The 22,380-nt window shown below is 53.6% G+C and overlaps 2 protein-coding genes across 2 annotated transcripts; one reads left to right on the top strand and one right to left on the bottom strand.

Annotated features, from left to right (window-relative positions):
* Nucleotides 1–1,714: 1,714 nt before the first annotated feature.
* Ticam1 (toll like receptor adaptor molecule 1) lies at nt 1,715–8,992 on the top strand. The gene is made up of 2 exons (XM_027416865.2): nt 1,715–1,834; nt 5,784–8,992. Exon 2 carries the CDS (start codon nt 5,908–5,910, stop codon nt 8,182–8,184), a length of 2,277 nt encoding a protein of 758 aa, XP_027272666.1. The 5' UTR covers nt 1,715–1,834; nt 5,784–5,907; the 3' UTR covers nt 8,185–8,992.
* A 7,919-nt stretch (nt 8,993–16,911) lies between these two features.
* Nucleotides 16,912–20,637, bottom strand: Fem1a (fem-1 homolog A). The gene has a single exon (XM_027416866.2). The coding sequence runs from the start codon at nt 20,087–20,089 to the stop codon at nt 18,125–18,127; it is 1,965 nt and encodes a 654-aa protein (XP_027272667.1). The 5' UTR covers nt 20,090–20,637; the 3' UTR covers nt 16,912–18,124.
* Nucleotides 20,638–22,380: the final 1,743 nt, after the last annotated feature.

Consider the following 22,380-nt stretch of genomic DNA (forward strand, 5'->3'; position numbering starts at 1 on the left):
AACACCACCTGCCAAGCACGTCCATGTCTGATCTCCTTGACCTAGAGACCAGAGGATTAGGAGTTCAAGTTCACCCTTGGCTACGAAGTTAGTTTGAAGCTGGCCTGGGCTACAGGAGACCCTGGCTCAAAATAGCAAAACTCGGGAGCAGGAGAGATGGTCCAATGGTAATGTGCTTGAGTGTGACCAAAAAAGATACCTGATGCCAATCCCTGACTTCCACAAACTTGTCTTATACATAAGGAAAACACGGGCCATTCTAATACCAACTCTAATATCCAGAGCTGTGGAGACATCATGGTCAGTGACATGAGCCAGATACTCTTGCCTAGAATCCCCCACTGAGGGCTTGGGGGTGGGGGTCAAGGATGGAGCCCCACCTAGAATTCCCCAGTGAGGGGCTGGGGGTGTGGTCAGGGTGCAGCTCCCCCTCTCCCACCTAGAATCTCCCAATTGGGGTGGATGGCTCATTTACACAAACCACTTCCCAATCAGTGTCCCCTATAAATCGCTTCTGTTTTTCTGTTTTCACAATTTAGTTTCATCAGTTTTAAAACATGCCTGTAATCTAACCATCTGGGAGGCTGAGTCAGGATGATAGCCCAAAGTTGTAGGATAGCATCATGTACATACAAAGGTGGTTTCTTTCTTTCTTTCTTTTTCTTTTTTTTTTTTGAGATAGGGTTTCTCTGGGTAGCTTTGGAGCCGTTCTGTAGACCAGGCTGGCCTCGAACTCACAGAGATCCACCTGCCTCTGCCTCCCGAGTGCTGGGATTAAAGGCATGTGCCACCAATGCCTGGCCACAAAGGTTGTTTCTTAAAATACTAAATACCCAGAAACCTCAATTTTTTTTTTATTTTGTGTCCTTATGATGGCTCAGCAGGTGAAGGAACTTGCTGTTCTTTGACCTACACACACACACACACACACACACACACACACACACACACACACGAAAAAATATTAAATAAGATGTGACGTGAAAAAATATTCTCACAGCCAGGCATTGGTGCCCAGCAGAGGCAGAGGCAGGAGGATCTCTATGAGTTCGAGACCAGCCTGGTCTACAGAGCGAGTTCCAGGATAGGCTCCAAAGCCACAGAGAAACCCGGTCTCAAAAAAAAAAAAAAAAAAAAAAAACAGATGGATTTTTTCCTTGTAGCCTCCAGCACTCTTGTTTATTACTTATTATTTATTCGGGTTTTTTTTGTTTTGTTTTCTTTTTTGAGACAGGGTTTCTCTGCGTATGTAGCCTTGGCTGATCTGGAATTCACTCTTCTCTGTAGACCAGGCTGGCCTCGAACTCACAGAGGTCCACCTGATTCTGCCTCCCGAGTGCTGGGACGAAAGGTGTTTGTCACTGCCACCTGGCCTGTTAATTTATTTTTGAGATGGAAGTCTCCCTGTGTAGGTCAGGCTAGCTTGTAGCTTAGGGCCTGTTACAGCTTCCAGTATGCTGGACCCAGAGGCATAAGTCACCAGCCTGTGAACTTAGCCACATGGTGCATTGCAAATCCCCACAGAGTATGTCACTAATTGAGGTCTGTGGCTACCAGCTCCTCGGTCTCTGGGGGTGGGGGTTTCTTCTTCCCCTGCTTTGGCCCCACACAATGAGAGCCCTGACTTGTTCTACGTGGCACTATGGCGCTGGGCGGAGGGCAGGGCCAGGGCTGGGGCGCCCTGGGGACTTTCCCCTCTGGGGCGGGACACAGCTGACTTCATCTGCTCCTCCCCACACGGAAGGGGTGGAACCGTTCCCTCCTCTTCTCCCTCCTCCCTCTCCAGCGGCCACCAGGGACCCTGAGATCCACCAGCCCAGGACCCCACGGCCAGGTAGGAGGAAGGCAGAGGGGACAGCGGGTGCAGGGCCAGAAGGGCCCTGGACAGCCTGGGTGGCACGCTGGACCTCCACCTGCAGCCCGTTCTGCTGCTTCAAGCAGATCCGCAGCCCATTTTCTGACCCCAACCCAGTCCTAGGATCCTGGGTGCTTGCTCAGACCTCAGTGACCCCCCAAATTCCTAGATCTTCCAATACACAGGTCTCCTCCAGCCACAACAGCCAACTCTCAGCCTCCCCACCCCCAATCCCTCTCCTGGTCTCTATTTCCTGATCAGAGCCACTTTCTCTACCACAATGTCTCCTGTCAAAACCTCTATCCCCAGACTAACACAGGCAGCAGTCTTCCAGGTGTTGGGACTGGCCTGGTGAAACTTCTGTAGCCAGCTGCCCCTGGGTACCTGCAGGGTCAATCCTGGAACCATCCAGGTTCCCTGGAAGCACTCAGTCTCTGAGTCCCAGAGCTGACACTCACCAGAGACTGGGAAGGGTACCCTGTGCCACAAGAGATTGTCAGGTCTGTCAGGAAAGCCAGGGAAGAAAGAAAGGAAGCCCCATTCACCCATCCATCCATCCATCCATCCGTGTGTCATAGTTCATGCTAGGGATAGAGCCCAGGGTCTCATGCATGCTAGACGAGAGCTCCACCCACTGAGTGCCTTCACCCCTCTCCTAAAAATAATTACTTCTATTTTTTGATGTCATTTATGTTATTTATTTGTATCTGGAGATGTAGACCAGGCTGGCCTGGAACTCACTTAGGCTGTCCCTGATCTCTTGGTTTCAAGAAACTCTCCCAAGCTTGGTGGTGCTGGCCCATGCTTTTAATCCCAGCACTTGGGAGGCAGAGGCAGGTGGATCTCTGTGAGTTTGAGGCCAGCCTGGGCTTCAGAGCGAGTTCCAGGACAGCCAGGGCTACATAGAGAAATCCTGTCTCCAAAAACAAAAGAGGGGGAGAAAGAGAGAGGAGAGAGAGAAAAATCCTCCTGCCTTAGCTTTTCAGATAGTTTGGATAAGAGGAAACAGACACCCTTAAGTAGTAAAGGCAGGAGGATCAGAAGTTCAAGGTTATCCTGGGCTACATAGTACAATGCCTATATGGTCTATGAGATCCTGTCTCAACAACAACAGAAAACAAGCAAATAAAACTCGAATACTGTGCATGCACCCTGCTATATTTTTGCCTGCTCTTTGCTTAGCAGTGTCAATAAACATTTCTCTCTCCTCTCTGTGTTTCTCTCTGTCTCCCTCTTTCTCTGCCCCTGCCTCTTTCTTCCTGGCACTGGGAGTTGAAATCCGGGCCTCCTGTATGACAGACAGGTACTCTATCCACTCAGTGCATTCCCAGGCCTCAGTAAGCACTTTTTAAGCACTTATTGTATACCAGGTACCACCCTGTTCATGTGTTAATTTTTTCTCTCCAGTGAATGCTTATTTTATTTATTACTGTTGTTGAGTCAGGGTTTCTCTGTGTAGCACTGGCTGTGCTGGAGCTCGCTCTGTTGACCAGGCTGGCTTCAAACTCACAGAGATCTGCCTGCTTCTGCCTCCTGAGAGCTGGGATTAAACAGGCCCAGCAGTTTGTTCATTTATGCATTTTATTTTAACTTTTTCTGTCTTCTACTAATGGGTCCAGGGACTGAACTCAAAGTTCAGTCCAGATTGGCAGCATCAAGCATCCTTACCCACTGAGCTATCTTGGCAGCCCACAGTCGGCATTATGTACCCACTATGTGTCAGGCACTCTGGATCCTAGGAACTATACAGTTGTACCTGAGCCCTGCTCCTGCTGGGTCCCAGATACCTGTCTGTTGTGGGACATGAAGTAAAATTCAGTAGGAGGTCATGAGGAGTTGAGAGCTGCCCTGCTAGAGAAGGGACTGACTGCCTGAGGTTATGTGCTCCTAGAGGGACATCCATGCAGAGGCCCTTAGGTGGGACAGTGCATGTAAGTGACAACATAGCATGCACAGGGGGAGAGAGAGGGACAAGTTCTGGTTAACTCTGTGACACTCTCCTCTGCCTGGAGCTCCCCTGGACTCATCCTCCCCACAGCACACATAGGGAGCTTCCTCCCTAGGATCTCCACCCATAGCCCTCCAGGGCTCCCATCTCCCTCAGGGTCAAAGCCACCCGGGCCCCTCCTCCCTCTGTTCTTGCCTACTCACCTCTCCAGCATGCCAGGCTGCACTCCGTACCCCAGGACCTTTGTACTCACAGTGCTCTCCAAAGGGCCTCTCTGGACTAGCTCATCTCCTTCAGGGGTGCAGCTCAGTCATGCCCTCCCTAGGGCATCCTCCACCCCAGGTTCTGTCTCAGGTTCATTTCCTCCATGGCACTTTTATTTCTCGAAATGATCTTAGGTGATTTTTTTTTTTAATCACATCCTGTTGCTCTGCCTGATGCCCGTGTGTGTGTGTGTGTGTGTGTGTGTGTGTGTGTGTGTGTGTGTGTGTAGCGTCTCCCACGGCAGAGCCCAGACACTCCTGAGTGAGAAATGGTAAGCAAATGAAGAGACTGCACGGGTGTGAAGGAGGGACCTGAGGACAGAGGTGGACATCCTAGATGAGGGTGGGAGATTTCTGGTGGGGTGGGGGGTCAGGACAGGGATTTAGGGGTAGGGCTTTGGCCCCTGCCCCAGGACCTTTGCATTGCTGTGTCCTCTGCCCCAGGGTCTTTGTATGAGCTGTGCCCTCCCCTTGCAGTGCTCTCAGGCTTCTCCATTTTCTTTTTTCTTTTTTTCTTTTTTTGGTTTTTGGTTTTTTGACCTCGAACTCACAGAGATCCACCTGCCTCTGCCTCCCGAGTGCTGGGATTAAAGGCATGTGCCACCAACGCCCTGCAGGCTTCTCCATTTTCATGTCCCTTCCAACTGTTGTCTCTGAGTCCTTAGGACACACTGTTCAGCTCTGCCAAAGTAAGCCTTAATTCTTGTAGCTCTTGACCCTTCTTCAGGCTTCGTCTGGTCTGCAGCCACGATGGGCAGCTGACCCCCTTTCTCTGTCTGACAGGTCTTCTTAGCTCTGTTGCTTTTGGTCACACTGTCACTGCCTCTGTCTACACTTTCACACCTAACTGCCTCCATTTCCCAGCAGTCATGGAGAGGGTGGTGGCCCTGCCTTTTTTGCTCTTTCCAGCTTTTTCCATTTTCCTGGGCTGCCATTTGCCGTCACCGCCCCCACCTGTCATGCTCCTGTGCCTCTGGCTCTGCCAATGGTCATTAGGCCCCTCCCTCTGCCTACCTGGCTCCCTTGACCTCTGCCCAGCCTACCTCTGCTGCTTCAAGTCCGGTCTTTATAGGCTTTTTGGTCATTTGTTTGCAAAGTCTGTGGGTTAACTGACTGACGTGTTGACTTCAGGTCTAGACCAGGGTCCCTTTTGAGCATCCCGGACACGTACATGGCTGGGACATTCTCTATGGGGCATTGTGGAAGGGTTCTAAGAAGTGTCCCTAGCCTTCACCACTCCATGCCAGGGCTGTCTGGTCACAACAGCCACACCTGTCCCTGCCTGAGAGGCCAGCAGGTGGCCCTGGGGTGGGACAGGAGTGAGTCCCATCCCAGCCTGGCTATAGAGGGGGGATGGGTGTCGGGGACACGAGGACTGACCGACTCTGAGGTCTTCTCAGCTGTGAACAGAGAGCTGGGGTGAGTGACGATGGTGACCGTCCCAGCTGAGGATCACTGTGAGTGTCCTGTAAGTCACTGAGAACTTCATACCAGTCCACACATCCACTCACCCCCACTCGTCCGCTCACTCACCACACCTGGTTCTTGTGGCACTGGGCGTGGGACATGGAACTCTGCGGCAAATGCTTGGCCAGTGCTCTTCCCTCTGTCCCCACCCCTCCTGCTGACCCATCTCCCTATGTAGCCCTGGAGCTCAGAGACCCCCCTGCCTCTGCTGTCTTGTTTGGAAAGTCACGATAAACTCCTAATTCCGCAGGTCTGCTGCACCACCCTCTGGGATCTCCTGCAGCAGGGGACACTCTGGGCAGGAGGCTGCTGTTGCAGAACATGTCTCCACCTGTCCCAGCCTCTGTGGCTCCAGGCTTCATCCTCCCTCATCCATGGCCAACCCAGACCCATCACTCCATGGTGCCTTAAACCTTCTAAGAGCAGTGGAAAGGGACAGGCTGGTCCATCTGAAAGACAAGCTGGGGAGTCTGAATCCAGGCAGCCAGGAGTCCAAGCTTCTTCACGCCATGGTGCTCTTGGTTCTGGGCCAGAACACTGAGGCCAGGACCTCTTTGGAGTCCTTGAAGGCAGACACAGTGGCCCAGCTGATAGCCTGCCAGTGGATAGGTGTGGACAGCACAGAAGGCCCTGAGGAGCCTCCAGATTTGTCCTGGTCCGTGGCTCGCCTGTACCACCTGCTGGCTGAAGAGAACCTTTGTCCTGCTTCCACAAGGGACATGGCTTACCAGGTGGCCCTCCATGACCTCGCCTCTCAGGGTAACCACTTGCTGGGCCAACTCCAGAAGGAGGCCCGGGATCGGTGTAGTTCAGACATCATGGGGGACCACTGTGGCTTCCAGCCACTCCATTCTGATCAGGGTTGCCTGCCTCCTTCTTCAGCATCCCCTTCAGTAACTAGAAGCCAGCCTCGACCCATTGACACATCAGACTGGAGCCAGGGACATTCTCTACACTCTACCAGCAGCATCGCTTCACTGGCTAGCCACCTGGAGATCAGCCAGTCACCCACTATGCCCTTCCTCTGTCCACACCGTGGAACCCATGGGCCCAGCAAGCTCTGTGACACACCCCCAGCTTCCCCTGAGCCTCAGCTTGTCCCTGCAGGCTGCCAAGAACCTGAAGAAGTGAGCTGGCCCCTGTCAGTGGACACCAGCGTCCCCGTCCCCTTGGGGTCACTACACAGAACTGGGGTCCCAGAGGTGTCCCCTGAGGTGGCTTCAGCCATCCACCCTGACTCTCTGGCTGCTCCAGACACGAGTGTCCACTGCCCGGTTGAATGCACAGAGGCGTCTGTAGGCTCCCAGTCTCTCCTGCCACCCACCACGGAAGGCATTGGAAAGCAGCCGTCTATCACCGATCAGATGTCACCCCCGGGCTCTGTAGGAGATGACAGTCTGCAGAACACCACATCTAGCCCCGCTGCCCAGCTACAGTCCCCCCAGTTCTCTACTACACTGCCTCCTCCCCCTCTGCCCTCTGCTTCCTTCCCCAGCAGCTGTCCTGTCCCCCCAGCCTCCATGCCCCCCATTCTGGACCACTTGGAAACATCTGAGCAGAAATTCTATAACTTTGTGGTTATCCATGCCAGGGCTGACGAGCATGTGGCCCTACGTATCCGGGAGAAGCTAGAGACCCTTGGGGTGCCCGATGGGGCCACCTTCTGTGAGGAATTTCAGGTGCCTGGGCGTGGTGAGCTGCATTGTCTCCAAGATGCTATCGACCACTCTGGGTATACGATCCTGCTTCTGACCACCAACTTTGATTGTCGTCTGAGCCTGCACCAAGTCAACCACGCCCTTATGAACAGCCTCACGAAATCAGGAAGGCAAGACTGTGTGATCCCCCTCCTCCCACTGGAGTGCTCCCAGGCCCAGCTCAGCCCCAACACGACCAGCTTGCTCCACAGCCTTGTGTGGCTGGATGAACACTCCCCTATCTTTGCCAGGAAGGTGGCAAACACCTTCAAATCACAGAAGCTCCAGGCATACCGGATACGTTGGAAGAAAGAGCAGGAGACCAGAGCCCTCAAGGAGCAGAGCACACAGCTGGAGGCCGAGCGGCAAAGGGTGGCTGCCATGTCTGCTGCCTACTCAACCTATGTCCACAGCTACAGCGCCTGGCAAGCACAGATGGACAGCCTGCAGATGGCCTTCGGGAAGGACTTGTCACTGGGGGCCCCTACACCCTTCCCCAGTTGGCTGGGATGTCCACAGCTAACACCTTCACAACTATGGCAGGGTGGCACCCCGGTTTCCCCCTATTTCCCGCAGCCTCCAGTCTCTTTCCCCCAGCAGCCTCCGTCTTTCCCGCAGCCTCCAGTCTCTTTCCCCCAGCAGCCTCCGTCTTTCCCCCAGCAGCCTCCGTCTTTCCCGCAGCAGCCTCCGTCTTTCTCGCAGCCTCCAGTCTCTTCCCCGCAGTCCCCACCCTTCCCATCGGCCTCCCCTGCAGCCACCCAGACTCCAGGACCTCTCATTATTCATCATGCCCAGATGGTTCAGTTGGGGGTCAACAACCACATGTGGGGCCAGACAGGGACCCAGTCGACCAATGACAAGACTGAGTGTGAGGACCCCTGCTTGGGCCCTCCGAGTGACCAGGGGGGACCCCTGCTTGAGAGTGATCGTGTTGGAGCCCACTTAGATTCCTAACATGACCAGGCTGAACCCAACCTAGACTGCTAGAGTGGCCAAGCTGGACTTCACCTGAGTCACCAAAGCGACAGTGGGAGAGGGGAACCTTGCCTGGGCCTACACAGCGGCCATGAATTGGACCCCAGAGGCCAGGAAGACCTCGCCTGTAAACGCAGGGCCTGGAAAAACATCCAGAACCCTATTGAACATTGGACAAGACTCTGGGACCCCAACCCGCACCCTCTAGGTGGACAGACCGCTAAGGAGCCATAGGCTCCTCCAAGGTGCCCCCAGCGGCCACGTGACCCTCATCCACCGTGGCACGTACAGTCTCTGGGGAGGATGTGGTGCTGGGGCAATGGAGAGGGTTTATAATAGCTGAGGGTTTATAAGCTGAGTCACGAGCCGGCGCCCTCACCCACCACCTCCTAGAGAAGAGACTCAGCTCCACCAGGACTGGAATAGAATAGGAGCTCCATCCGGCTCCCTGAATGACAGGAACCGGAATCTGTGGATGCATTCTCATCCCATTGGACAGCGTGGACCACGTGGCCTTCTGCTGCAAGGGACTCTGGGAAACGTAGTTTATTTTGTGGGCGGCCATATCCCAGGAAACCTTGCAGTGTTAGGAAAGGAGAACACTGGGGAGTTACTGGTGGTGTTGATTGCTTTTGTGAATTTATTTATGTAGTGTATGTGTGCCAGGAATGTGTGGCGATTGTAAGACAACCTGTTTGAGCCGGTCCTCCTCCTCCATGTGGGTCACTGGGATAGACATGTCAAACCCATTCTCACATTAAAAGGTTTATTATTTTTTTAACATCTATATTGGCAGATTTTGCTACAGCAGGGTTTTCTTTGGAGTGTGGGCAAGTGGTGTGGTTCAGCCAAGGCTGTGGGACTTTGCATCTCCGACCCTCTGCCATCTCCTCACATTTATTTAGCTTTTTTGTTTGTTTGTTTGTTTTTGAAGACAGGGTTTCTCTGTGTAGCTTTGGAGCCTGTCCTGGCACTCGTTCTGTAGACCAGGCTGGCCTCAAACTCACAGAGATCCGCCTGCCTCTGCTTCCTGAGTGCAGGGATTAAAGGTGTGTGCCACCGATGACCAGCCAACAAAAATATTTCTATGGTTGAGGGCCACCACAACATGAGGAATTGTATTAAAGGATCAGTGTTAGGAAGGTTGAGAACTACTGGTAATGGACAGTGTGGCTGCTTGGGAATCGGACTCGGGACCTCTGGACCAGTGCTCTTTTGACCAGTGTTTCGTTTGAGACAGGTTCTCTCTACATAGCCCTGGATGAACCAGGTGTCGGTGGCGCACACCTTTAGTCCCAGAACTTGGGAGGCAGAAGCAGGCAGATCTCTGAGTTCAAGGCCAGCCTGGTCTTAAAAATAGAGTTCTAGGACAGCCAGGGCTACACAGAGAAATCCTGTCTTGAAAATCCAAGAGCTTTTAATGTGCCCAGACATCTCAACCCTCCAAACAAGCCTCTGTGAAATGTGAATTCATTCATTTAACAGCTGGGGAAAACTGTGGCCCTGGCATCACTTGAGTTAGAATTCAGGGGAACTTAATGTAAGAAAGCCAGACTTCCAAGGACAAGCAACTGTGGGCTCATCCCACAAACAGCCAAGGCCCTGTCTTACATGCAGGAGGAGATGAGTCACTCCTGCTTTCTGTTTTAGTCTCTGAGTCAGACCTAGTCAGACCCGTCTGTGCAAGGCAGACCTGAAGTGAAACCCCAGCATCACAGTTCTGAGATTCTGGGGGTGGGGTATGTAAATGAAATCCTCTGAACCATGGTGTGTGGGGTGACGGGTGGTTGGGAAGGTGCTAGGTTCTTGGCTGTGGAGTTCCAGGGTGAGGTGTCAAAGGAAGCATCAGTAAAGCAAGCAAGGGGACCTGGGAAAACTTGAAGGGACTTGAAATAAGCAGGGAGGTGACAGCCTGTCCTGAGGTGCATGTGGACAACACAGCTCAATCAAAGGCCTCAGGGCAGGACAGAGCCCAGCACATTAGGGGTATAGTGAGAAGACTGGGGGGAGGGTACACAGAGGACAGGGTAGAGAAGGGCAGACAGTTGCCTGTCAATTCACTTCTACTGGATTGGGGGGGGCAAGAGATGGCTCAGCTGGTAAAGGTGCTTGTCATGGATCATGACCCGAGTTCCCTCGCCAGGACCCACCCATATGGTGGATGGGGAGAGCCGACTCTTGCAAACTGACCTCCATATACTTGCACATACCCACATTAAGTCAAGAAATGTAATTTAATCACCCTGGCATTTGGGAGGTTGAAAAGATATCAAGAATTGAAGGCCAACCTTGGTTACTTAAGTTTGAGGCCAGCCTGGGCTGTGGGGGGACCCATCTCAAGACAAAAGCCTAAATGTTTTTTACACATTTCCTTTTTAAATTTACTTGTGGTGCTAGGCAAGTGCTTTGCCTGTGAGCCACAGCTCTAACCCTACATGAATTTTTTTAAAAAGATTTTATTGATTATGTATACAACATTCTGCTTCCATATATATCTGCACACCAGAAGAGGGCACCAGATCTCATAACGGATGATTGTGAGCCACCATGTGGTTGCTGGGAATTGAACTCAGGACCTCTGGAAGAGCAGTCGGGGCTGTTAAACTCTGAGCCATCTCTCCAGCCCCATAAATTCTTTTATTTTTTTGTTTTTAGAGACAGGGTTTCTCTGTGGCTTTGGAGGCTGTCCTGGAACTAGCTCTTGTAGACCAGGCTGGTCTCGAACTCACAGAGATCCACCTGCCTCTGCCTCCCGAGTGCTGGGATTAAAGGCGTGCGCCAACAATGCCCGGCCCCATGAATTCTTTTTTTTTTTTTTAAAGATGTATTTATTTATTTATCATGTATACAGTGCGTGCCAGAAGAGGGCACCAGATCACATTATAGATGGTTGTGATCCACCATGTGGTTGCTGGGAATTGAACTCAGAACCTCTGGAAGAACAGTCAGTGTTCTTAACCCTGAGCCATATCTCCGGTCCCCCCCATGAATTCTTTTAATGAGTCATTATTTAGTGCCTGCTGTGTGCAGACCTGGGATGGGTTCTTGGGCATGGGAAGGCCATGTGTGTGCATTTACTCAGCCATTGTATGGACAGCCCTAAGGCTGTGATGGGGCAAGAGCTGGTGGGTGGAGCAATTAAAGGAAGTTCCTGCAAGAAGGAAGTCTGAGGGGTTAGAACCATGGCTGGACATTTTCTGACCTCCAGGGTTCAGTCTGATGGCAGTCTCAGCAGGGTGTGTCCCTAGCCAGCTGGGAATTCAGAAAGCTGGCTCTGTTCACACTCCTTTCTGACTTTTATTGTTGGGATGGATAGGGCAGGATGGGCCTCACTTAGTAGTCCTGGTTGTCCTGCAGACCAGACTGGCCTTGAACTCAGAAAACCATCTGCTCTGCATCCTGGGATTCATGCTGGATGCTAAGGGACTTTTGTTTGTTTTACAAATGTTTTCTCCAAGCCCAGAGAGTCGTGTCTTGCAACAGTGTCACCCGACATTGTGTGTGGCTGGGGTCTGACCGAGCAGAATGTGTGACAGTGTTTCCACATTTCTTTCGTGTGAGCATGAGTGTGGAGGTCGGGGGATGATTTACAGGGGTCAGTCCTCTCCTCCATTGGGTCCTGGGGCTCAAACGCAGGTGGTGAGGCTCGGCGGCGGCTTTGGGTGTATGTCCCTCACAGGCAATAAAGAGGTCTTAGGTTTGAAGATAGCTGGGCTGAGCCAGGGAGCAGCATGTTCTGGAAGTATCTGGCAACCCCACTTCCTGGGTCTGGAGCACACTGCTAGGCTGAGTCCAAGGTTATCATGACCTGGTTCCAACCAGCCTTGTGAGCCCTCTTCAGGGAACTGAAAGGAGGAAGTTGTGCCACCTGCCAAGGCCCTCCTGGCTTCTGTCCACACCGGGTAGAACTTTCTGGAAGGGTTCCTACAGGTTCTATTCCAGAAAGGACTTTGATGTAGCCCTGGGTGATGCTTTTCCTCCCCTCCCCCACCATGCAACTGGCAGGGGTTTCACTGCTGAAGGTTGCTGTGACTTTGTGCAGGGTACAGACCCTCCTCATCCTCTTTATTCACCAGCACTTTCTCTTCCAGTCACTGTCCTCTAAGCAAGACATTCGTGACTATGCCTGGAAAGCTCTCTCCCTAAATTCCTCCATGGCTCCCTCAGGATTTGGCTCAAATCTGAGCTCTCTGGACTAGAGGGACAGATGGCTCTGTGGTTAGAGCATGGGTGCTCTTGCAGAGGACCTGTGCTCAGCTCCAAGCACTCAAGTGCAGACTCAAAACCATATGCAACTCCAGTTCTGGGGATCCAACACCCTCTTCTGGTCCCTGTGGGCACCAGACATGCAAAAGAAATACATAAAAGCAAAACACTCCAAAAGTAAATTAAAAGAAAAAATTACCCCAAACCCAGGGCTCTTACTAGGGGCTTTTCTGGCCACTTCATTTAAAAGCCATTACTCTAGGGCCAGGGAGATGGCTGCACAAGAGGACTTGAGTTTGACCCTAGAACATGAGTAAGACAACTAGTGTGCACCTATGATCCCAGCACTGGGGAGGCAGAAGCAAGAGGATCTGCAGGTTCTGGGCCAGCCCATCTCAGCAAACCTGTGCTGTAGGTCAGTGAGACTAACTCAAAACCAACCTCAGCCACTAGAGGGCTCAGACAGCAAAGCCACTTGTGGCCAAGCCTGCCTACCTGTATGCAATCCCAGGCACATGGTGGAAAGTGACAACTAAGTCTCCAGAGTTGTCCTTTAACCTCCACACATGGGCCATCACACACACACACTCAGCATATATATACATAGACACACATACAATACACAGACACACACATACACAACATATATGCACACACAAAGATACACACACACACAGTATTAATTTTGGCGACTATTTCTGGCACAGGGGATCAAATCCAAGGCCTTTTCATGTAGGGAGAGACCCTGATTGCCTACACTGCTGACCACACCCATTTGGGTGTGGTCATAGTTACATAGAAGGAGGTAGATAAGAAAGGGGGGGCGCCCTCTCTCTCTGGGGCTCAGCAAGCATTAGGAAGCACTCAAAACTGGACTGCTCAGAGCACCAATTCTGGTTACTGATTCCCTCATGTGAGTATATTCCCAATAAATTACCAGTTAATAACCTATCTCTATTTGTATTCTATTTGTATTCCTCACTTGTACAAGCCAGACAAACGTTGTACTGCTGACATTCACCATACCCTAAACTCAGTTCAGACCACAGCCATTTAACCCAGGCCAGGAGCTCATGCTGGCCACCTCAGCATTTGAGAGGCCTTACCTCAACAAAAACCCTTGTCTTCCCACTCCCACACATAGCTGTTGGGGATAAACACATTTCTGTCCTTTACTGCCCAGGATACCCCATCCTCTGGTACTCAGTAAATGCTTGACTTCCAAGTGGTGTTCACCTGCACCTTGGTCCATCTTGACTTGAGATTTCATGCTGGTTCCTGTTCCCTTCCTGCTGGCTAGTAGGTCTTGTTCATTCTACCACCACATGTTGAAATGTGAGTTAGCATCTTCTGATGCCTTCTGTGGCTCCTGCTTCTACCTTTGTCAGCTCCTCACCAGTGGTGAGAATGCTGAGGGTACAGTAGGAACTGGCAAGCATGAGGCCACCTGGGGACGAAGGGCACAGCGGGGGGGGGGGGGGGGGGGGGGGGGGGGGGGGGGGAGAAACACGGGAGTCTGAGGGTCCCAGGGCAGCCGGTGTGTCCATCCCCAGTAGATCACGAGTTCCAGGTCAGAGTTGGACAGATGACTTAGTGGTTAACAGGACTAACTGCTTTTCCAGAGGACCCAGGTTCAACTCCCAGAACCCATATGGCAGCTCGAAACTATTCGTAACTCCAGTTCCAGGGGATCTGACACCCTCATACCAATGCACATAAAATGTTAATAAAGTATTAAAAAATTAAAAAAAAAACAGGCACTGTGGCACATATCTTTAATCTCAGCTCTCGGGAAGCAGAGGCAGGCAGATCTCTGAGTGTGAGGCCACCATGGTCTACAAAGCAAATTCCAGGACAGCACGATGGTTACAGACAAATCCTGTCTCGAGAAACTTAAACAAACAAGTAAATAAAAAGATAAGAAAATTCAAGGTCAACTTCAGCTACATTGTGAGTTTGAGTTCAGCCTGACTACATCACAGTTATGACACATTAAGGGGTAGGAAGTACCAAAGTGATGCTGCCATGAACAGACCTTTCCATTGCGGGGTACCCAAGGCAGCATCCTGAGCTCAAGAACACAGCCCAGACTGCTCAGTATGTCAGCCCTGGGACAAATACAGCAATAGCAGTTATCTAGATACCTTTCCTGCAGAGGTACAATGCTCCCTCCGAATCTTACAGCCAAGGAAACTGAGGCACAGAGAGAATGGTCAATCTTCAAGGTAAGACTGAATGCTGCTTTTCTACCTTGAGATGGGCACCCAAAGAGGGCAGTCTCCTGTCTGATGCCAGGGTGGGGCTTTTATTTTTAGCCTGTCCTGTGGCCCAGGCCTTTAAGCAGCTCAGGAATGTGGCCAGATTCCCTGGGAAGTGAGAAGGGGTTTTCTTCTCCCTGAAGACTTGGCCTACCACTCCCACACCCTCACTCATCCCACTGCGCTGCCACCACCGAGCCTTCCAAAGACTTATTTATTATGTATAGTGTTCTGCCTGCATGTATGCCTGCACACCAGAAAAGGGCACCAGTTTCAGGTTGTCCTGGAACTCACACTGTAGACAAGGCTAGCCTTGAACTCACAGAGATCTGCCTGCCTCTGCCGCACAATGAGTGCTGGGACTAAAGGTGTGCGCCACCAACTCCTGGCATCTTTACAAGTTTTTAAAAAGTATATCTTGTGTATTTTCCTCTGCATCCACCCACAGGTGTTTACTGCTAACTGCACCCCAGGCCTGAAAATCAACTTCTGGGAGGACCAATGGAAATGGCAATGGTTGTGCACCCCTGAGCATACCCTAAAAGCCACTGATGTGTAGATAGGAGAACAATCAGTTTTGCAAATTGAGCATGATGGCACTCTAGAAGAGGCAAGAGGGTCAGGAGTTCAAGAGCAGCCTAGGCTACATGAGACCCTGCCTAAAACGGCTAACAGCAAAGGGCTAGTGGCGGCTCCAGCTCCAGGAGGACCGAAACCTCTGGCCTCTGCAGACACGGCACTCAATGCACGCCCCCCAAAACACACACAATATAAAAAGCAAGCAAGCAGTTGGCTAAGAAAGAAGGACAGAGCCTGCCCGGAAGGCAGCGCTGTGAGAGCCAGGGAGTGATCTAGGACGGCTTCTGCAGGTCAGGCTCCATCAAGCTCACTTGGTGTTTGTGGTCTCTTCCAGAGAAAGGGTCTCACTGTAGCCCCAGTTGTCCTGCCTCCCAAGTGTTGGGACTGAAGGCACGTGATAGCACCTGGTTCAGCTGACTTCTTGACAGGCTTTGAACAGGTTGTCAGGGCTGAGGGTTGGGAGCCCCTGCACTGGGGACATCTCTAACTCACAGCGCCAGGCCTACCTTCTCTGACACACCTGCTGTGCCCATCACTCCTGTCATCGTCTTGGGCTTGGGCCCTCTACAGCTGCCTGAGTGCTCAGTGACATGGCTCTGCGCTGGGCTATGTTTAACCCGGGGTGGGGATGCTCCCTACCTAGAAATAGCAGACACTGGTGTAGCCCACAGGGACAGTATGTGCCACTGCCCTGATCCATATGAACAGACTGGAGAACAGTGCAGACAGCAGCAAACACCAGTCTGTTGTGATGTTAGCCAGAATCGGGTGGGTGTGGCACTAAGGGAGGGCATGTCTCCCACCTGTGACTGACACCCCTATGCTGGGTGTGGGGTTTCCCTCCCCTGTTCCCAGTCTATCTGCCCACCTACCAAAGGTGGCATATTTTGAGGGGGTGAACTGGAATCTCACAGATAGCAGAGATTCACCCACTGAACCATCTCCTCTTGCATTAATCTTTCCTGTTTTTGTTTTTGTTTTTTTTTGGGGGGGGGTGTCTCTCTAGTAGCTCTGGATATCCTGGGATAGCCTGGCCTTGAATTCAGAGATCCACCTGCCTCTGACACCTGAGTGCTCAGATTAAAGGCATACACAACCACACCCTGACTTAAGTCTTTTTTTCTTTGTTTTTTGTTGTTTTGGTTTTTCGAGACAGGGTTTCTCTGTGTAGCTTTGGAGCCTATCCTGGCACTCGCTCTGGAGACCAGGCTGGTCTCGAACTCACAGAGATCCGCCTGCCTCTGCCGCCTCTGCCTCCGGAGTGCTGGGATTAAAGGTGTGTGCCTTTAATCCCAGCTACTTCTTAACCAATCACTGCAGCTGACTCACAGGCTATTGTGACTGGCTGCCAGGTATAAAAGTGACACAGAAAGAATAAAAAAAAAAAAAGTGACACAGGCCCGAGCACTTGGGGTGCAGTAGGGTTCAGGAAAAGCTCACTAGTATCACACACCAGGAGAGGGTTATCAGAGGGGAGGGGTCTTGAAGTATTCTGTTACCCCAGGATATGCTTGAACTCACTCTAGGATGGCCTCCAACTTGTGATCCTCCTGCCTCAGCCTCAAAAGTGCTGCGATGGCAGCTGTGCCACTAGGCATACTTGACGAGCACCCACCTTGCTTCCCACCCTTGGCCCGCCCACATTAAGTAACAGCTAGGCAGCTTTCTTCACAAACCTGCATTTAATCCATAGATATCAATGCCAAGACTCTCACAGGGGTCCCAGTTTGCCCTGAGCTTCGTTCAGCAGGGTGGGGCAGTGAGGCTCTGCCTAGTAAGGCCTAAGGCTTGTTTTGTACAGAGAACAACCTAACACTGCAATCACACACTGATGTCCTCACAGGACGGCTTATGTGGCTTCAAAGGCCAAGTGAAGGACGGGCCTCAGTACACTAGACTTTCTCCTTTTGCAGCTGGTTCCCACAGACAGGGGATATGCACCTGTTGACTTGGTGTGACCCAGGTTTAATCCCATTCACCGTGACAGGGACAAGAGCTGGCGGGGTCACAGGTTGGTGATGTTCAGGTAGTTGTTTGTGCTGGGGCTGCACTCAGGACCCCACATGGCAGCCTGGCTGGCAGCTCCCCACTGTCACCTATCTTAATCAGAAGCCCACTCCTGGCGGTTACTGGGGATACTATGGACTCCTCATGAAGACCTGGGGTCCAGTCCTCGAGAAGGAGAGACAGGGTAAGTGTGGCACCATTTATGAACCTGGTGGCTGGACCACCAGCCTGCCAGTCCTCACAGCTGCAGCCTGAAGTTGGGAGCCATGTCAGTCCAAACAGGGTGGGGCTGGAGGCAATGCTGTCTGCCTGGCTGTTGCTGTCACTTGCTCTGGCCCTTCTTGGGGACAGTTCTTTCTCTAACCAGCACAGGAGTGAGGAGGCTTCCCAGGACATCCGTCACAGATCTGTACTCACACACAGCTCATGCTACTCTCGGCTGTGACCACCACAAAGTCCTGGCAACTTCAAACTAAGTCAATAGAGTCCAACAAACAGAAACCAAGGGAAAAAAAGACAGCAAAAACATCAGAACGTGGGCTCCAAGCTGTTGCCCACTTGATTAGTAAACAACAAAAGAACTGCAAACAACTAGGTGGCAGGTGGCCCACTGCAGCAAGGAGCCAATGACTTCTGCCTCCACCTGTGTCGTGGGCACAGGACTCCAGACCCAGACAGACGCCACTGGGGAGGTCCTGGCACTCTTTTGCTTTGTCACAGAGAAAGGCCATCTTCCTACCACGTGACCCTGAAGGCTTCTAGAACCAACAGCGGGGCCCACTCCAATGACCCTCACTGCCTGCAGCCCAAGAGGACAGGGTGCTTTCGCTTGGAGTAGGCTAAAGTGCACGCAGGTGTCTGGGCCGGGCTCAGTGCAGCTGGATGAAGGCCTCCAGCTCCTCTGGGATGAATCCCTTATAAGGGACCTTGTTCCTGTCCAGGGCGCGGGCGGCCAGGCACTGCAGCGTCACATAGTTGAAGGGCTGCACGGTGCTCTTGGCCAGTAGCTTTGTGTCCAGCAGCTCATAGGCTGTCTTCTTGAAGGCATTGGTGGCATCCATGTGGGCCCCTGCTTCGATTAGCGCATCCATGATGGCCGGGCAGTTGTTTTGGGCAGCGATGTGCAGCGGAGTGTTGTTGTCGAAGTCCCGGCTGTCGGGGTCGGCCCCGCAGTCCAGCAGCACCTTGACCACGTGCAGCGAGGGGAAGACGCCCACTCGGTAGCGGCCCACATTGGTGGTCTCCTTGTCCACCGCCATGTGCAATGGGGTGAAGCCGTTCTTGCCGCGTGGGGCACACTTGAGCAGGCGGTAGACTGTCTGGTGTTTGAGATGTTCCTGGCTAGGGGTGCACTCCACCTTCTCCAGCAGGTACAGCAGGTGGAGGATGATGGCAATGGCTTTGGTGAACTGCGCAGAGTCGCCTGGCTCCTTGGGCAGCTGCAGAGCCCGCTCCACTTCCCGTACCCCTTTGCTGAGCACACCCATGAGGTCAGGGAAACCGAGCTGCATGCCCAGGTTGCCCTTAGCTGAGCAGTCCTGCAGCACGTAGGAGAAGAGCTCTGCAAATGACAGGAAGCTGCTGGCAGTCATGGGGCTCAGGGGCTCCAGGTTGCTCTGTTGCATGTCCAAGGCATACTTCCACAGACGGATACAGCGCTCGAAATTTCCAGAGTCCGCATAGACAGCACCCCGGTACCTTATGTAGTAGGATGTGTCAGGGTGCGAGGGACCCAGGATCCTCTCCCGTATCAGTAGGGCCTGCATCCGCATCTCATCGGGATCTGTGATGAGGGCCTCCAGCTCTTGGGGCGTGGTCACCTCCCTGGAATAGTCGTAGGCCAGAACCAGCTGTTGGGGCTGGGGCTTGGGGAGGTAGTCCCCACCCTGGTGTCGGAGTTCCATTGCCCTTCTCCAGTGCTTCAGGGCGCCAAGCAGATCCCTTTTCTTATCCACGTAGGTGGCTCCCAGCAGCTCCAAAGCCTCCACGGCCGCCTCCCTGCTGGTGGGGCAGCAACTCTCATAAGGTTCTGCTTCCTCCGGGGTGGAACAGACACCGCCTGACCCCTGAGGGGAGCCTTCCCCGGACAGCTCTGCCCCTGGGAGCTGCCCGTGGCCGGGCTGCTCCTGGATGAGGTACTCCACAATGTTGGTGTGCCCGGTGACACTGGCGGCCAGCAGCGGGGTCATGCCGTAGCCGTCGCGCTCCATGCGCGCGTGACAGCCCAGCAGCAGCTGCAGGATCTCCAGGCTGCCGGACTCGGCGCAGTCGTGCAGCGCCGTGTTGCCCTTGGCGCTGCGCCGGTTCACCTGCGCCCCGCGCTCCAGCAGGTAGCGCGCGATCTCACGGTGGCCCTTGTAGCACGAGATCATGAGGCACGTGTGGCCGTGGCGATTGGCTACCTCCAGGTCGGCCTTGTGCTCGCCCACCAGGTAGCGCACCACATCCAGGTGGCCGTCGAAGCAGGCGGCGCGCAGCGGCGTCGAGTTGGTGCGCGTGGTGCGGTTGACCGAGGCGCCTCGGCGCAGGAGGCTCCGCACCACCGACAGGTGGCCCGCGGCCGACGCGGCCCAGAGCGGCGGCGCGCCCTCGATGGTCTCCCCATCGAAGTGCACCGAGCCGCCCGCCTCCACGTCGGCGCCGCAGTGGTCCACCAGGAACTCCACCACGTCCAGGTGGCCGCGGCGCGCCGCTATCAGCAGCGGCGTGCCGCCGCCCGCCACCTCGCCCAGCAGCTCGTCCAGCTCCTCGCGCCCGCGGCCGGCCAGCAGCTTCTGCAGCAGCTGCAGCTTGCCGTCGTGCGCCGCATTATACACGGCCGTGTGCAGATCCATGCTGGACGCCGCGCTCGCTGCCGGCTCTAGCCGGGCCGCCTGTCGCCGGAGACAACCTTCACCTTCTCGCTCGCCGCCATCTTAGCGGACTCCGGGCGGAACAAAATGGCCTCTGCGACCCGGCTGCGGGCGGACGGTGCGCAGGCATGCTGGGAAATGGAGTCCTTCTGGCGGGAGCGAGCACCCGCCGGAAGACACCGATGTTAGCGCAGAGGGGAGAAAAGACTACATTTCCCGAAAGGCACAGGCAGGGCCTCTGGGAACTGTAGCCAAAGCGGTGGGAAGTACCGGCGGAAGGACGGCAGTTTCCGCCAAGCAAGGCCAATGGTCGGCGCGACCCTGGGAAATGTGGTGACGCACTTCCTGTTAGGGAGCGTAAGGTGGACGGCGGGAAGCACGTTCTCGCTCCGTTCCCCGAAGGACATTTCCCGGAGGGCCTCTCGGTTTCTGCCTGGGAACCGCTCTATGGCTGTGTGTGACCCTGAGGGGCGTGATGACGTTGTTTCCGGCTGCTGTCACCGGCAGAGATTATACAGAGGGCAAAGGCGCTCCTCCTAGAAATGACAATTCCCAGAATCAGCCGCCAGAAGCGTGGCGGTGACAAGCAGCCCTGGAATCCCGGAAAACCTAACCACGCACTTCCTGTTGCTGTCACTACGACAACAGGAGGCGCAGGCGTACTCCCAGCCATAGAGGGCTCCGTTTCCGCTGCACGCTGCGAACCAGGGCATGCTGGAAATTGCGTTTTCGGTTACGGAGCCCGGGGGGTGGGAATCCTTTCATGCTAGACGGGCATGGGGTGTGCCGCCCTGGGCCTGTCCTAAAAAGGGAACGCCCAGAAGGCAGTCGGAAAAAGACTACAACTCCCATCATGCTCTGAGGGGCCCTGAGCAAGTTGGCCAGATGATGACGTACTTGTTCTTGGCATTACCGCTGGGCGCACGGGAAAACATGCTGTCAGCCGAAAAGGCCCTTGGGCCATCCGCGGCGGAATGTAAATGAGGAGGCGGTCGACTGCGTGCCGCGCTGGCCAGAATTGCGTGAAGTTAGTTAGCTCAGGAAGGAAGTGAGCGCGCCTCCTTCCCCTCTGCTGACTACATTTCCCAGCGGACCCCGGACGCGCCTCGGAGCCAATCCGGAGCGACATTGAACCTATGCTTGGCTCCCTAGCGGGCGCCAGGAAGCTATGTGCGAAGAAGCCGCTGACCAGCGGGGGGCGCGCGCCCGGCGTAAGAGCTAGACCTGGCCGAGAAGGGCACCCCACTCGCCCTGAGCGTATTTGGGGACACGTTAAGCAGTGCCATTTTCATGTTAGGTCGTATTTTAGTTTTTAGAGAAGCACGTGTGTCAGCCATGTGGGCGCCGTGTCCTCTGAGGCCGGCAGAGGGCGTCGGGCCCCCTGCAGCTGGGTACATCACTGCTCCTGAGCCTCAGAGTTTTTTCATTCTATCATCTATTTATCTATCTATCATCTACCTATCCATCCATCCATCTATCTATCCATCTATCTATCTAGATATCTGTCACCTATCATCTATCTATCTATCTAGATATCTATTTTTTGTTTTTCGAGACAGGGTTTCTCTGTGGCTTTGGACGCTGTCCCGGATCTAGCTCTTGTAGACCAGGCTGGTCTCGAACTCACAGAGATCCCCCTGCCTCTGCCTCTGCTGGGATTAAAGGCGTGTGCCACCAACGCCCGGCCCTCAGCGTCTTTTTAAAGTTTAGCTTGAGGTAGGATTTCACGCAGCTCGGGCCGACGTCAATGCCCGGGACCCACGAGATGGAGGGTGAGAACTCACTTCCAAAGGTTGTCTGACATCCATCCATGTGGCACACAAACACACAGACCCAGAGGGGGCAAACAGTGCCGTTTAACATTGTGTTAGTGTGTGTGCATTCGTGCACGACACAGCACACGGTTCTTGCCCTCCACCACGTGGGTTCAGGTGTTCAGGTGTTCAGGCTTGGCCGCAGCGCCTTTGTCTAACCATCTCACTGGTTACTTCCCTTTGTTCTCAATCCGATTGGCTTTTTTGTCCTCCCCAAGGCCTCCAGGGTACCAGCTACCAGGAGACCCAGTGGGAGCTATGCTTGGGCTTGCACCCTTGTGTCGGTACCTCGTGAGTCTGTCCCTGTTCTGTCTCCTCCTCAGTTGCAGACATTGGGCACACCCTCGCTACCTGCTGGGTGCACCTCATTGGGTGTGATTAGCCATAAGCCACCTCCCAATCCCTGACCACCACCTCTCATACAGAGATGCGGTTGAGCCACCTGTACCAGTCACACAA

This window comes from Cricetulus griseus, chromosome 5, assembly GCF_003668045.3.
Source record: "Cricetulus griseus strain 17A/GY chromosome 5, alternate assembly CriGri-PICRH-1.0, whole genome shotgun sequence".
In the NCBI taxonomy this organism is placed as follows: domain Eukaryota; kingdom Metazoa; phylum Chordata; class Mammalia; order Rodentia; family Cricetidae; genus Cricetulus; species Cricetulus griseus.

Coding starts and splice junctions, on each gene's coding strand:
- Ticam1 (XM_027416865.2), top strand. CDS start 5,908: ATGGCCAACCCAGACCCATCACTCCATGGTGCCTTAAACCTTCTAAGA.
- Fem1a (XM_027416866.2), bottom strand. CDS start 20,089: ATGGATCTGCACACGGCCGTGTATAATGCGGCGCACGACGGCAAGCTG.